This window comes from Taeniopygia guttata, chromosome 7 (genome assembly GCF_048771995.1).
Source record: "Taeniopygia guttata chromosome 7, bTaeGut7.mat, whole genome shotgun sequence".
Taxonomy (NCBI): Eukaryota; Metazoa; Chordata; class Aves; order Passeriformes; family Estrildidae; genus Taeniopygia; species Taeniopygia guttata.
The window spans coordinates 6,370,001-6,384,666 of record NC_133032.1 but is presented as its reverse complement, the minus strand read 5'-3'; the positions used below and the strand labels follow the sequence as shown (position 1 = coordinate 6,384,666).

At 41.9% G+C, this 14,666-nt stretch overlaps 1 protein-coding gene across 1 annotated transcript in view; it reads left to right on the top strand.

The window, feature by feature from the left end:
- Nucleotides 1-14,666, top strand: part of PDIA5 (protein disulfide isomerase family A member 5) — a 100,354-nt gene that overhangs the window by 53,707 nt on the left and 31,981 nt on the right. Inside the window, exons 12-13 of the mRNA XM_030277144.4 lie at nucleotides 12,526-12,596; nucleotides 13,903-14,066. Of these exons, the coding sequence (XP_030133004.3) occupies nucleotides 12,526-12,596; nucleotides 13,903-14,066 (235 nt within the window). The remainder of the gene's footprint in view (nucleotides 1-12,525; nucleotides 12,597-13,902; nucleotides 14,067-14,666) is intronic.

Below are 14,666 nucleotides of genomic sequence, written 5' to 3'. Positions count from 1 at the left end.
GTGCCTACAGCTGATCGATTTATTTAGATGCCCAAGATGACAGCTGGGTTCTGAATGTCTCTAAATATGGGCTATGCTGCCAGTCAAGTGTTGTTAAAGGCTTTAGTGTCATGGGGACTCACGGGGACTTAAAATGCTCCTGAGTCCCTTGATCATGAAAAAAAAGCTCTGTTTGTGTTTTCAGTTTCCTCATCAAACTGTTTGCTGAGTCCAGTGCAATTTTAAAAATAATTCTGTCCAAAATATTTGCCAAATTAGTGAGGATTGCAGTCTTTCTGACTGTGTTTTGTTGAAGCAATAAAACCCCTGCACATTTATACTTTCTACATTTCCCTCAGCATTTTTCTCCAAATCACATCTCATCACAAAATAAACCCAAGCAGGTCACTGATAAGTCATTTCAAATGCCACTGAAAGGTGTTAAAAGTCCAGGATTGAAATTCAAGTCAACTCAGGAATGTTTTCTGGAAGTGTCTGCTGTTCATGCACAGGAGTTACTTTTCATTATGTTTTGTTAACACAAGTGACACTGCTAATGTTTTAAAGAATACCTGTTCTTGCAGCTCCATGCAGAATTTTAGGATGTTAAATAATGTCCTGGTGCCACTGTGAGCTGTAGCCTCCCCTTGTACCCTCAGCAGGTACGGATCTGAGGAGTCTCTGATGCTGGCTGGTGGTTGTAGTCAGTCACCCCTGATGTTTGCTTGGGGCTGCTTTACCCTCTCTCGTACCCCATCAGCCAGAGCAAAGTTCATGGTGCAGTACTGATGCCAGAGGTAACAGAGGAGAAAAACATGTTTTGGCTGTACTGTTAGTATGAATGTGCATTTGCTTTTAAAGGATTAAACTATTAAAATGTTTTCCTGCAACAATTCTTCTTTGTATGCGAGCTTAAATTCAGGTTAAACCTGTATTCTTCCAGTCCTCTTCACAGGGCTCCTTCAGAGACTATATAAGCTGATTGCAGGGCTTAAAGTAAGAAAAAAGTCAATATCCTTAGTAGGATATTGGAGCCGTTGTGGGTTTTCCTCCATTGATAAAGAGGGAAAGCAGGGATAATGCAGCCTAACAGACCTTTGCTTGCTTCCTACCAGTGGAAGAGACTGCAAAAATAAACCTTGAAATGATAAAGTGCACCACAGTTTTCATGTGTTGTTGAAATGTCCATGAAATTCCTTTCCTGTCCTCAGCTATTTTCTCTCCCTTTATAAACCAACCCGATAAATTATGCAGTTGCTGCTTTCCAAAGTCAGCTATTCAGCTGTTCAGGTTTTTAATTGCACAGGGAGTGGTTTTATCAATTTGGCTTGGAAAAACAGCTTTTCACACCCTTCACTCCTTCCCTCCTCCCTCCCAGTGCATTTAAACCCCAGGTTTTAAGCGACTTTGTGAACTCATTATTAAGAATCCCAACCAATTAGCCCAGTACAAGAAGAAGGCCTCAGCTTATAACCAAGTAGTGAACTTGGCTCTCTCCCTGCCAGCTCACCACCACTGGTTTCTGTGGCCTTGTTTTTGTTTCTTACTGCTGCATGTGGTGAGACTGGGATGCAGGAATTCAGTGTTCACTTTAAATATGAACCAAAATGTGTGCACAAAATCAAATCTATTTTTTCAAACCATGTTTTACAACTATAAATAAATAAGTCTCCCTTTCAGACCCCCACTGGTTCCTTCTGAAAGCAAGCTATGTTGCTGTGAGCTCTAATTGGGTTGTCTGTTGGCAGCATCAACAGAAAGGCCACGAGTTGAAAAGGCTGAAGAATAATCTACTCTGCAGTCTGAAAAAAATGGCCTTTCTGGCATAGGTCAGCAGCAGCCTAACATTGGCAGCCTGTGATAAATAAAGAAATTATATTATATATAAATAAATAAAGTGTTTCCATGCTAATTCATGATTCAATCAAAGATTTTTTTTTAAATGTCAACCAACGCAGTTGTTCTAGTAGAGGTTGAAGGCCTGTGGGTTATCCAGACATCCAGCAGCAATGAATGTGGATGGAAACATCCTTTTATTTTCATTTGTTCCTGTCATATATGACATTTGTGGTTTTCAGAGTAAAATGTTGGTTGCTTTCAGTGGGTATGTAGAGAGCCTTTGGCATCTGCCTTCAGACAGAGGCTCTGGGATAAAGGCACACAGTGAGAAGCTGGTTTTGGTGCACCTGTGCAGGTCTGGATTACTGGAAGTTTGTAGTGTGTAAGGCAGGTTGTACATCTGGAATCTGGTCAGATGCCATATCCCCATGATATAGGTGCATGTACTAGCCCATAGGAAACTACAAAGGAGACATTTGTGTGTCAGGGTGCTTGTTGTGGGCCACCAGACCCTGTGAATGTGTTCTCCTTGTTTCAGAGTAATTAGAGAAAGCTTTGAACAAGTCAGGCTTTCTGGACTGTTCTGTGGGTCACAGGGAGTGCCTGTCTCTTGGTGGGATTTTGGTGGAGCAATGCAGATGTCAGGGTGGGCTGTTGCAGTGCCCACATCACTGAAAACTGAATTGCTGTGTAAGGGCACTCAGATAATGAATGTTGCTGTTTCAGAGTCTGGACAGATTGTTGAAGAGAAAAGATGTGCTTCAATTTCAGAATTGTGTTTCCTGACTCTCTATGTCCCATAGGCTCCTAATTTTAATGTTGCCTTAGTGTATTTTTAATGGGATATATAATAAAATGCTTCCCTGTACAAGCATAAATTGTGCCAACTTTCTGTGCACTGTATGTATGTACTTCTCAGCTGAACATTCCTGGCAGGCTTCTGGAGCAGATACACTCTTCACGTAAACCAGTTAGAAATTGGTGCATTCTTGGCTTCAGAATCTGCTTCCACTGAGATGAGCAAGTCCTGACTGTTGATTTCAGAGAGAGGAGGTCTGGGACACTTAGACTGGGTTCTTCATTATTTAAAAGCATGGAAGTCTACAACAAGATGTTGCTTGATACTACATATATTTGAATATCACCAAAAATCTTAGGGAATGTAAACAGTTCAGCATAAGTGACCTGCCAGTGCAGTGACCTGTCTCATTAAACTAATCACAGAAATTATTTTCAGAGAGATTTAATCACACATTAAAATAGAAGTTCTTGGAAAGGCAGCAAACCAGGAAAATTAAGAACCTGACATGGATTTTTCCTTTAATGACAATACCACTCATGTTTCTCAAGGATCTAAAAATAAAAATCAATATGGGTTTTAGTGGTACTTAATATAAATGGGAATGTGAAGAGTATAAGAATCCTGATAATTATCTTGTGCAATAAAACTTGATATGATACCTAATGGAAGGAGCGAAGACAGTAATGACTGATATCATTGTCTCTTTTTTGTCAGTTTTCTGATACTGGAGCACACAGTTCATCTGGGATTATTGTCTCTTTGAAGCAGTTTGAGCTCTTTGAGCAAGGTATGGTCATAAAGAGGATGATCCAGTGATAAAAGCGATATCCTTAGCCTGGAGATGTAAAAGTGTAGTTCTTTGCTTTGCTTTGCTTTGATTTGTACAGTCACGACCCAAGTCACTAAATATTTGTCAGTTTCCAACCTGTGAAGTGGAGATAACATTTCACCTTGTGTAGGCGTTTCATCTAGCAAGTCATGGCCAGACTGCAAGCTGCTCCAGCATTGCAGGAATTGAGATATGGAAGGTGTATGAGCTCTGCACAGTCTTGATTAACGTGAAGGAAGTAGGACTTTGCCTTTGGTGTTCCCTGGCTTGTGGCAGACATCAGTTTTTTGGCCCCCAAGTTTAGGAAACTCCATCTGCCACTGGGTGAGCACAGAGCTCAGACAAGATTATCATGGCTGGAGCTGATGACTCGCAACCTGGTTACAGCTCATGCCAGGACTAAAAGGGAGGAGCCTTGACTTGCTCTGGGTCAATGTCACAGCAGGGAGAATGGCAAATGTGGGGTATTTTGGGCTGCTCTGCCTTTGGGCTGGATCTCAACTTGCTCTGTGGCATGATGCTGTTCTGGGGACACGGTGTGTACATTGAATAACTTACTTGGTAGCAGTCGTGGGTGTTGAGCAGAATGCAGGGTAGAAGTAAAGGAAGAAGAAAAGGAGACAAAAATGTGTATATTTGGGGGTCCTGAAATTTGGGAGGTTTGTTCAAAATGCATTGCTGCATGCTCACCTCCAATTGGGAGCAATTACTTTCTCTATTAAAGAAGACATTTGCAAAGGCTATACCAATCAGAATAAAAGCTTCATGTGAATGTGTGGCAGGTGGTGTGAAGGGAACATTAGTTTCTTTGGGGATTTGCAGCCTCATTTCTCACATTACTATTGCCTTCCCTCTCTCCTAACCGAGTGACTCAGCCTGTGACATAGGATTAGCTGCCAGAGCTCCAAGGAGCAGCTGAGGGGTGACAGCTGAAGAGAGACTGGCCTCATTCTCAGGGTATTTGTTGTAGGTTATTTAGGTGTTCAGAGGGGTCTTTTAGAGAACTCAGGTAATTTTATCTGTTAAAAATCCACATCTGAGTGTGTGAATTGGATGACTGTCCTGCTGACAAGCTTGTACACCCCAGTGTACATATAAATCCTTAATGTTCTTGTGGTGAGTTCTGATAGGAGTGAAACATAACTTATTTTTCTAGGTCTCTAATGATGGGGTAACAGTAGGAATTAGCTTTAAGAATTAGACTCCAGGTTTATTTTTTTCTAAAATAAATTAATTTCCTTGCTTGGATAAGCTCAATATTCTGTGCAGGGCTCTCATTTGAAAAGTGCCTTATAGTATCTTGGCTACTTGAGTCATTACCCGTGGAGTTTTCCTATCAGGATTATCTTCCTGAATACTTTATGGCTTCAAAATCTCTGAAAGGTAGAGAACTTATGTAAAGGGCAAATAGTGAACAGAGACACCTAGAGTCTGCCTGTCTGCTCCTTGCTCCCTTTCAGATGGTGAGCTGGCAAGTGATGCCATTTTTCTGACTTACTAATAAATGAATTCATTTATTAGTAAGTCAGAAACTTACTAATACTTAAGTAAAACTTAAGTCAGTGTCCAGCTCAGGTTGGACACTGAGGTATTGTGCTGATAGTGGAGTTTCTGTGCTTCTGACTGTCTTCTGGGCTTCTGACTGGTTGTGCTTGGTAACCATGCCAGCACACTTCTCCTAAATAGGTGAACAGATCTCAGCTGGAAGCCACTCCTGCTGTGACTTTGGACAAAAACTGTGCATTCTGCATAGTATCTGCTCTTGATTCTTGACTTTCCCAGATATCTTCACAGTAATATTCAATGTCGCCCTTCCTTTTAACCCCCCTGCCCCATGACCTTGAGTTCATTGGGATGTACCTTTCTTAGGAAGATCCCTGCATGGCATCGATTTTGCTGATTTCTTACGCAAATTGCATCCTAGGAAATAATTTGAAGATTTTGCTGGTTTTGTGAGCTGAACTTTTAAAGCTGTTTCATCTCATCTGTGTTCTCTGGAATTTTCATTACTAAATCCAAAGCATAAAGTCTTCCAGTAGGGTAAGAGTGTGAGCAAAAGCAGTGCAACTTCTCTTCCCTCCTCAAGGTAAAATTTTGTTGCTCAGCTGGCAATGGAGAAGGGGGAAAATCTTTTTCGGATGTTAAATAATTCTGGCTTAATTGAGAAGGAAACCTTCTGGTGGTATTTTTCATAAACTCTACAATTTCACCTTAAGGCAACCATGCTGTTGTCTCATATTTCAATAGGGGAAGATTAATTTTCAACACCTACTCAGGGCCATGTTCCTCAGAGCTGGTGTAGGAAGTGTAATTCATATCTCCCATTGCCAGCTGATCCACCTTCCTTCACTTCTTTTCCCTCCCAAGAGGGATGGTAGGAGGCACCATCATCTCCCAACACTGATTTCTACCAGTTGCACCCCAGTCTTGAGTGAGAGGGTATATATATGCAGTTTTAGTATATACATGCAGTGTAATCTCCAATAGCCGGAAGCTGAAACCACCTTTGGAATGAAAATAAGGAACCATGTGATTTTTTGTTTTAGTTGATTTTACATAAAGATGAGGATTAACTTTGAGGTTGTTCTTGGGTATGTGCTGGAGTCTATGATGGGCAGATGGGGTATATTCTTTCAAAGGCTGCTTTCAGGATCCAGTTCAGCCATGGCCTCCTGTGAGCTCAGAAGCAGAGAGTGCACACTGAGGGCATGATGGAGCAGAAATCTCTCTTCCTGCCTGACTCCCAGGAATCCCTGGGAGGCAGCAGCCTCTGGCTGATGTTAGCCTTGGAGAATATTCACCCTTTCCCCTGATCCTGAGTCAGAAGAAGACACGCTCCAGTGTGACCAGAAATAAAGGCAGAAATGTGTTTTGTGCAGTTCACCAGCGCTGCTGTCTTTTAAATCCTGCAGGACCCACCCCATGTTTGCCCCCTGTGTTAAGCCTTCCCCTGCCAAGGGCAGTTGCTAAAGGTGGCCTTTCTGCCAGAGCTGTGAATATGGCATGGATGCAGACACTGTTCCTGGAGGATATGTTTAGTTAAGCTCTCTTCCCAGTTTGATCTGAGTTATGTAATGCATCTGACTATCTTTTTAAAAAATAAGTAGATAGTTTTAACTCATACTACAACTGTCTAAAACTGTTATTACTCATGAGCAGTTTCAGTGATGCTGAGAGGGAAGAAATTATGCCATGATAGAAAAGACAAGATGGTGTCTGGGTTTGGGTCACTACCACCTCAGCAAGTCATACGGACAGGAGAAAGTGTGACCAATTTGTAATAATTTTGTGCCCCAACTTCACACTGAAGGGCTCCTGGAAGCAGGCAGAGCCTTTCTTCTGTATGGCCATGCTGGGATTGGATTTGCACAGCTCATTGCACGCACAGATTGCCTGCACTCTGAGTTCATGGCAGTCCAGTGAGATGGTGATGGTGGCGGGGCCGGGCCGCTGCAGTGCTCTGGGATGAACTGTGCAGCCCACGCAGCCGCCACGTTCGGCTGCAACCACAGCAGCGCTGACTGCAATCATCCAAACTGCTTGAGTATTTTCCTTCTAATTCTGCATTTCTAGTTCCTCAGAGTCTTTTCCAGACTGACCTTTTATAGGCTTTGTCTTTTGTAAAGCCGTAAAGCTGTTTGCTTGTCACTGATCTCTAAGCAGCGTAATGCCTGGTGGAATCAAACCTGCCTTTAAAAATACAGTGTTGGGGGTGGGGTGTCTGGGTTTCTGTATGTGTGCACACATTTCTAGCTGTTGGATTCAATAGCATATTAAAGATTTGATGATATGCCTCCTATAAGAAAGCATCAAGTCTTTAAACGTTGTCTTTAAGTATCTGGAATTTTACTTGGATGTGCACTGCTGCTGGTGACAAGATGAATGGTTTGGTGGGAGTAAGTACCCAAAGGGAAACGGTTGTGCAAAATTCTTTGAGTTCCTGATCCTTCCTAAGGTGATTCCTTTCTTTTTTTGTTTGTTTGTTTGTTTGTTTTGGGTTTTTGTTTGTTTGGTGTTTTTTTTAATGCATGGAGATCATGGCATGGCCTGACTGCTCTGACCATTACTATTAAGTGGACATGCAACCAACACCATTTTAAATTCATACCTGTGATTATGAGGAGAAAAAGCTGCTTTTGTCATCCTCCCTCCCTACCAAATTTGTGGATGATTTTCTATCAGATGTCTGCAATGCAGATGGCTAAATTATGCAAGGGAGTCTGCAGCTGTTGTAGTTTATGCTCTCCTACACCGGTGAAGGAACTTTAAACTGCCTCATGTCAGACCTGAGAGATCCGCTTTTACATGATGCATAAGAAGTCTTTGCATGTTACAGACTTCCATGGCAGAAGAGAATACATTTGTGTTCTTGCATGGGTGATAAGAGGGCTGGGATCTGTGTGTCCTTGCTGCGGCTGCAAGGGCTGTGTCTTCCCTGCTCCATGTAGGTACTCCTGCTTTTCCATGTAGGGATGCAAGTTCAAAGTTAACAATGTTAACTTGTAAGAACTAGCTATTCTGGTGTTTTTAGAGGTCACTGTGATTGAGAATAAAGAAACCAATGGTGTTATCCCCAGATGCTAAATGTTTTGAGAGCGAAGGTGCATCTGAATTTTTTTTTTTTTTCTTTTCTTGAAGTTGTCTGTAAATCTGCTATGAGTGTATCCTGAACTGCCAGTGACCCACTTGCTGAAAGCAGGACATGTTTTGTGCTTCAAATTCATTTTCTCATCAGGCTAATGGAGGTATTTTTGATGTGCAGCTATAGATGGATATAGAGCTGCCATTATACAATAAATAGCTGGTACATGATAACATTATTTGAGTAGTCTGTTGATGACAGAAATATAATGATTCTTTAAAAATCTTTATTTGCAATTTAGTTTACCTCTAGGGTTCTTGATGTCAGAAATAGCTTCTTCACAACTGCCTGGATGTTGTCTTTTATCTCTTGCTTGTCACACACACTTCAGATCCTCAGACAATGCTGTCTTGAAATGAGAGGACATGGCCAAAAGCATGGTGTTTATTTATATAGTCATAATAACCTGAAAGAAGCAAACAGTGTATGACAGAGAGAAACAGAGGTTTATATTCTTGGGACATCACTAAGACAGCATATGCAGGAGCTTAGCTGGAACTGCTTGACTGGTTTTCTGCCTGTAAGACTTGGTTTTAACAGTAGAAGTACTTGTATTAGTTAATTTCTGAAAAGGTTTGGAGCAACTGTGTTGTGAGTCTTTACCATGGTGCCAAACAGGCTGCTATAAACAATTACAGATATTTCCTTGGAAAATGAGTTCTTGGTATGTTTGTTAGGCTTTCCTTTGTTCATGTACTGCTCACCACACTTGGCCTTTGCCTCTACATTTGCATGTGGTCACACTCTACAGAGGACAAAGTGCTGACCAAGTGTTGTCCTCTGCCCTGCAGTGGGATCCTGGAGGGAGGTGACTTGTCAGCACTGAGGTGACGTGGGACCTTTGATCACCATTAGCTGAGCTAAGCTGTGTGACAGTGACTGAAAGAAGGAGCTGCTGATCTGCCCATTTGCACAGTGCAAATGAGAAGATAGATTATAAATAAACTGGGAAAGCAGAATACTTGCTTCATTTAGACATCTGTTTTAAAAATGGTTAGCAAGGGTGTGTACCAGAGGTCCTAGCACTGATTGTTGTAAGTTTTGACTTCTTTTCCCCGTCTTGTAACACTTCCTTTTTGCTTACCTGTGTGCTCTTTCTATCTGACCTTGGCCCTAGCAGCCTGGGGCTCCTTTTGTGAAAGAGGAGCAGGATGAGGTGTTAGAGGTCAGAGGAGTTGTCCTGAACTGGTCAGCAGAACCAGGCACTGAACCTGGACTGGTTTCTGCTGCAGGATGGAGAATAACTCTGTCTTGCAACCCCAATGCAGCTGCTTGTCTTCTGCAAGAAAAGACTGAGGCTGTGGGAGTCTTCTTGGATAGACACCTACAAGACCCTTGGGTGTTCCCACCAGCCGTGCCCCACAGAGGCTCAGAGGGTGGCCGTGCTTGGAGTAGACACAGGACATCCTTGTATTGACTGCAGCCTTTCTTGTCACCTGGGATCAAATGAGTGGCTTCCCCACTCATGAACAGCAGGCACCTAAAACTAGAGGAGGTTAGCACAGAGGGATGAAGCTGCTGCTGAACAAGCTAATGTAGCAAAGGAGAGGCAGTGACCTTGGAATTAATTTAAATTACTTTTCATTGGGCTCAAAAATTTAATGGCAATCTTCACAGGATTATTCAAAGATAGGATAAATAATCATAGGAGACATTAATTGGTCTGCAGTTTGTAGGTCTGACTTGTAATTCATTCTTTTTTCATGCAATTCTCCTGTTTTCTGCAATGGTAGGTGAAAGCAGGCTGTAGCTCATGATAGCAAAATTCTCATGAAGACTGCCAGAAAGCATTGTTTATTGTGGGACAAGCTCTTAAAATTTGTTGTCCCTCTCTTAGGTTCAGTTTAATGTTGTGAATTTTTCCCAGGCTGATACATCATGCTGTCCTCTGTCAGGGGTAGAACATGCGTTGACAATAAAGATTTGAAGACTTCAGTTTGCATTTAAGTGCCTTTTAAAGATCTGATGTTGCTTCCCTTTATTTTAAGCGTGAGTGAGTTAGCTTTGTGGCAGTCAGTAGTGCTGTGTCTGTGTGATGTTCATGAAAGAACCTGGAACCGTGACATTTCATGGTCTGCATGTCTTGGTCCAAAATTTTACCTACATGATCTTTATATGCTTGGGATATTTTTTCATTTCCTGGGCAAAATGTGCCTGTGTTATTGGTTTACGTTTTTTCCCCTCTGCATAGCTTTGTGAAAACTCTGGTTCTTTAAGGCCTTTGGTTGATCAGATCTAATTAATGATTGTAGTATAATTGGAATATAGTGTAGATTATGTGGATACTGTAGTATGAACCTTGCTGTGGCTAAGGGACACACTGTGTAAAGCCCATCAAGGTGAAGTTAGCCCTGCAGAAAATCATTGTTTGTACAAATTTAAGCTACCTAATTCAGAGAGGTTTCCAGGTATCCAAACTGGGAGTTGAGATGCCCTTTGGTTAAAAGTGAGGAAGGGCACAAAATGAATTAAGTTCCCTGCTCCTAAAAGGAGAAATAAATCAAACTGGGCAGGTGTCAGAGGGATCTGTCAGCCCCTTACACAAAGCCATATGCCTGCAAGTTTCCTGTGGGTGGCAAATAAATCATTTTCCAGCCTCTTTTGTGCTTTTAACCAAGATAAGCAGTGCTGAGACAGTAATTCTTCCTCAGCCTGTCCCAGCTTCTTCCTGAATTTTCCTGTGAAGCTATTGCATCAGGTTCCCAGCATTCTTACACCATAGTGTAAAATTAAAGCAAAGCTTTCTCCACCAGCTGAGCTCCCCTTGTTCTGCTGCTACTACCACATTACTGGTTTTTTGCTTGAAAGAATGGCATGGGGCTCTTTAGTGCTGTGGTCTCTGTGCAGATGACTAAGTGGTATGGACTGTAGCTGGTGTTTGAACAGGGGCTGGTCTGAGAACAACTGCTTTGGTATTTACTGTAATTCTTATGTGGGATTTGCAGTTGTTGTTCAGATGTTCCATAAACAGCCCTGAAAGTGTTCCATGATGTGCTGTGGTGGCTGAAGCTCTGTTTGCTCTGGTGAAGTTATACCTGGATGTCTTACTGCTTCTTGGCTGCAAAGACTCTGACTTATGCTATATAAAACATGCTTGTCTGGTTGAGTTCAGGCCCAGGTTTGTGTCTGCTGGCTTCAGCCATCATCCCATCAGAGAGAAACAAAGCATCTCTGAGGTTCAGAGTCTTTGGTTTATTTTATTTTGGACAATGGTGTAAAAATAGCCCCAGCCCTGTTACCCAAACACCTCAGAGTCAGCTTTTGCTGGCAGGCATTGAAACACATTTCTAGCCATATCTTCTGATACAGCTTCCAAAAGCTCAGTAAGTCTGGGCTTTCCAAGTGCCCCTTCCAACACTAACAGCTCAGGAAAGCGAGCTGGCTGCTGCTGCAGGGGAGAGGGAGAGGTGCAGCAAGGCACTGCACGGGGATTGCAGCGCTCCAGGGCTGTGCCAGTGCCTTGTCCCAGCTGCCTGCACCTCCAGTCAGACCTGAGCCTCATGTGCTGGGTGCTCACCCCAGCCCCTCCGCACCTGAGCCCTGTCCCAGAGGGGCTGCCGTTGTGCCAGTCCCCTGGGCACAGGGAAGGGGCTGTCACTGAGGCCAGCAGTGCACTGGAGGTGCCAAAGGGTAACTTCACATCATGCTAGGACCCTCACCCAAGTCTGAAAGTTCAGCCTGCCTGCAAGCTACTGCACCAGCTGAAAGCAGTTTAATTTACACCCAAATAATGTATTCTAAGTCTGCTTTTCTCACTCATGCATTCATTTTACTTTATTGTAATGTCAGCACTTAGCAGTGAAGTAAAGGCAGATCTCTGGAGAACTTCGCACAAGCGAGAAAGCACCATTATCTCGGTTTTACAGATCCTGCTTATGTTGGGAACATATGTGGTGGTGTAATTACACTGATGTGATTAAATCAGTGCAAATCCTTGCTAGAGGGACATGCTGCACCACTATAAAGCAGGGCTTATTATCACTGCTGTTGAATTCAAATTATATCACTCTATTAAGCTGTGCTAGTGTAAGCCTCCACTGAAAGTCACAAAGTCACATGAGGAACTGTGTAGTTTCTTTTTAAAGCAGATAAAGATTTGGAAACTGAAATGGGTGAGGTTGTGCTCTTCCCAAGAGCATGCTAGAAGCAATGGGCTTGACAAATGTTTCCTTTTTGTAAGGAAGGGGGTGTGGTTGTGAAAGCAGGGGTCTATTATTATTATTGTTATTTTTAATAGATTCAATTCTTTGTTTAAACTGTTGTGGCCATTTTGGAAAAAATCCTATATCATACTACAGCTTTACAAATATATGAAGTAAAATGCATACAAAATTCTAGTAAATCTTTACTACATGGTTTTGGATTTTGATAATGGCTGAATGGGTCAATGAATAACGATGTATACAACTTAATTGTATTTTTTTTTTTTGGCAGGGTGTGGGCACTGTAAGAAGATGAAGCCAGAATATGAGAAGGCTGCAGAGTTTCTCCATGTAACCAGTGATGTAAGCTAATTTCCTTTATTATATCCTTCAAATAATCAGTAATAAATAACTAGAGTAATAAAAGTGACTTTTCTCCCTACAACAAATTCAGCTGTTCTCATCCTCCCACAGGACCCTTCAAAATGTGCTTCCAAAGTACAGTCTCATCGCTAATGCATGAGCCCTGCCAAAGTCTGAGAAAGAACATTCTGTCTTGAACAAAAACAAAATCGAAAAATGTTTATGTATTCTACTGTAGGCCTTATACATAATATGATCAAATCCAAAAATGGATTTTTTTCCCCTTACTTAAAGGCATTGAATGTGAAAAAACATAGGCTTTTATTTATGAATTAGATTTGGAAAAAAAACAAAAGGGGTTGATCCTTGTTTCCAATACTCTGTTTTTAATGGTTGCACCACTCCATTAGCTTCATCATAAGTGCTCCATCAGCATGGCTGGAGAAGAGAGAGGCAATAATACAAGTATTAGTGATATTGATTCAGTCTCATGCTGTGTATGCCATGCAGGAGGAGAAGTAGAATTGGTCTCCCCCATGCTTTAAGCATCTTCTCTGGAGACATCTAAAGTTCCTTTATTGCTGTTGGAGAGGGAGGAGATGAGAAAAACAAGGATCCAATGAATCACACTCTACAAATGCCTGTTCTTCTGTGTGTCTAAAGGTGGTCCATGAAAAGATACCCACAAGTTAGGGAAAGATGAATTCATTTTAAAGTAAACTTATCTTTAGTGGTGCTTGTTTCTTCTGGAAGAAACAGGGATTTGTGGGAGGAAATGCAATTTCTGGGAATGGCTCTTAAGCATTATAAAGTGAATTATATAAAGAGAATCCATCAGAAATGAGAGTGGAACAGGTAAGACTCTGGTAACATTTAGCCCATAGTATGTCCCTTTCTGATTTTGCACCAATTCTTTGTGTCTTTCTGTACATCTGTGCACAAAATCACAGAATTAATCAGGTTGGGAGAGACCGTTGGAATCAAGTCCAACCCATGACCAAGCACCACCATGTCAACAAGAGCATGGCACCAAGTTCCACATCCAGTCTTTCCTTAAACACATCCAGGGATGGTGTCTCCACCATCTCCCTGGGCAGCCCATTCCAATGTCTAATCACCTTTTATGTGAAAACATTCTTACTCATATCCAGCCCAAGTGTCCCTGGCACAGTTTAAGACTGTGGCCTTTTGTCCTAGAGGCAGCAAAGGCACCTAGAGCATGAGTGATTGTCCCCAAGCCCACTGTGTCCTGCTGAAGGTGTGTCTGTATGTGGCTGGGATTTACAGGAGGTGATCTCTGTTTCAGAGTCCAGGTGTCCTTGCAGCAGTCGATGCTACTGTCAACAAGGCTCTTGCAGAAAGATATCACATCTCAGGGTTTCCTACTTTGAAGTATTTTAAGGATGGAGAGGAGAAATACACTCTGCCACACCTCAGAACAAAGAAGAAGATCATTGACTGGCTGCAAAAGTAAGTTTTGAGGGTTTAAGATAGTATTTGGGTGCCTGGTTAGTGACTCCTGCAGATGGCTTTGATGGGGAACTAAACAGAGCTTCAACACTGCCTAAATCCCTTGCTGACAAAATTACACTGAATTCCATTATTCAAACCCACAGAAACATGTATGTTAGCAATGGTCTCTAATACACCAAATCCTTTATTTGCTGTGGGGTTTTTCATAGCTGCCCTGGAATTACTTTCCCAAAATAAATATTTTTCAAATATACCTTAAGCCTTTCCCTGGAGAAGGAATAGCAATGGTTCTGAAAAATAAATAGAACATGTGTTGTTCCCTTTTTATACAAAGCAGCAAATCCCAGTGTTAATAACTGAATTTCTACAGTTGTACTTTTCTCTTTCCAGCATTTCAGAGCCCATGCCTAGAATTCCACCCATGCGGGGCTGAAGGAAAGCTAGTGAGATCAACAAAACTAGCACCTTTGAATGCCCTAACCAAATTTTCTTGGGTGTGTGCTGAAATATGCAGAATTAAGTTTGATATGAAAATTATGACAATAATACCATTTCAAAATAAATTGCTGGTACAATTCCCTCTTTAAGTATGCATTA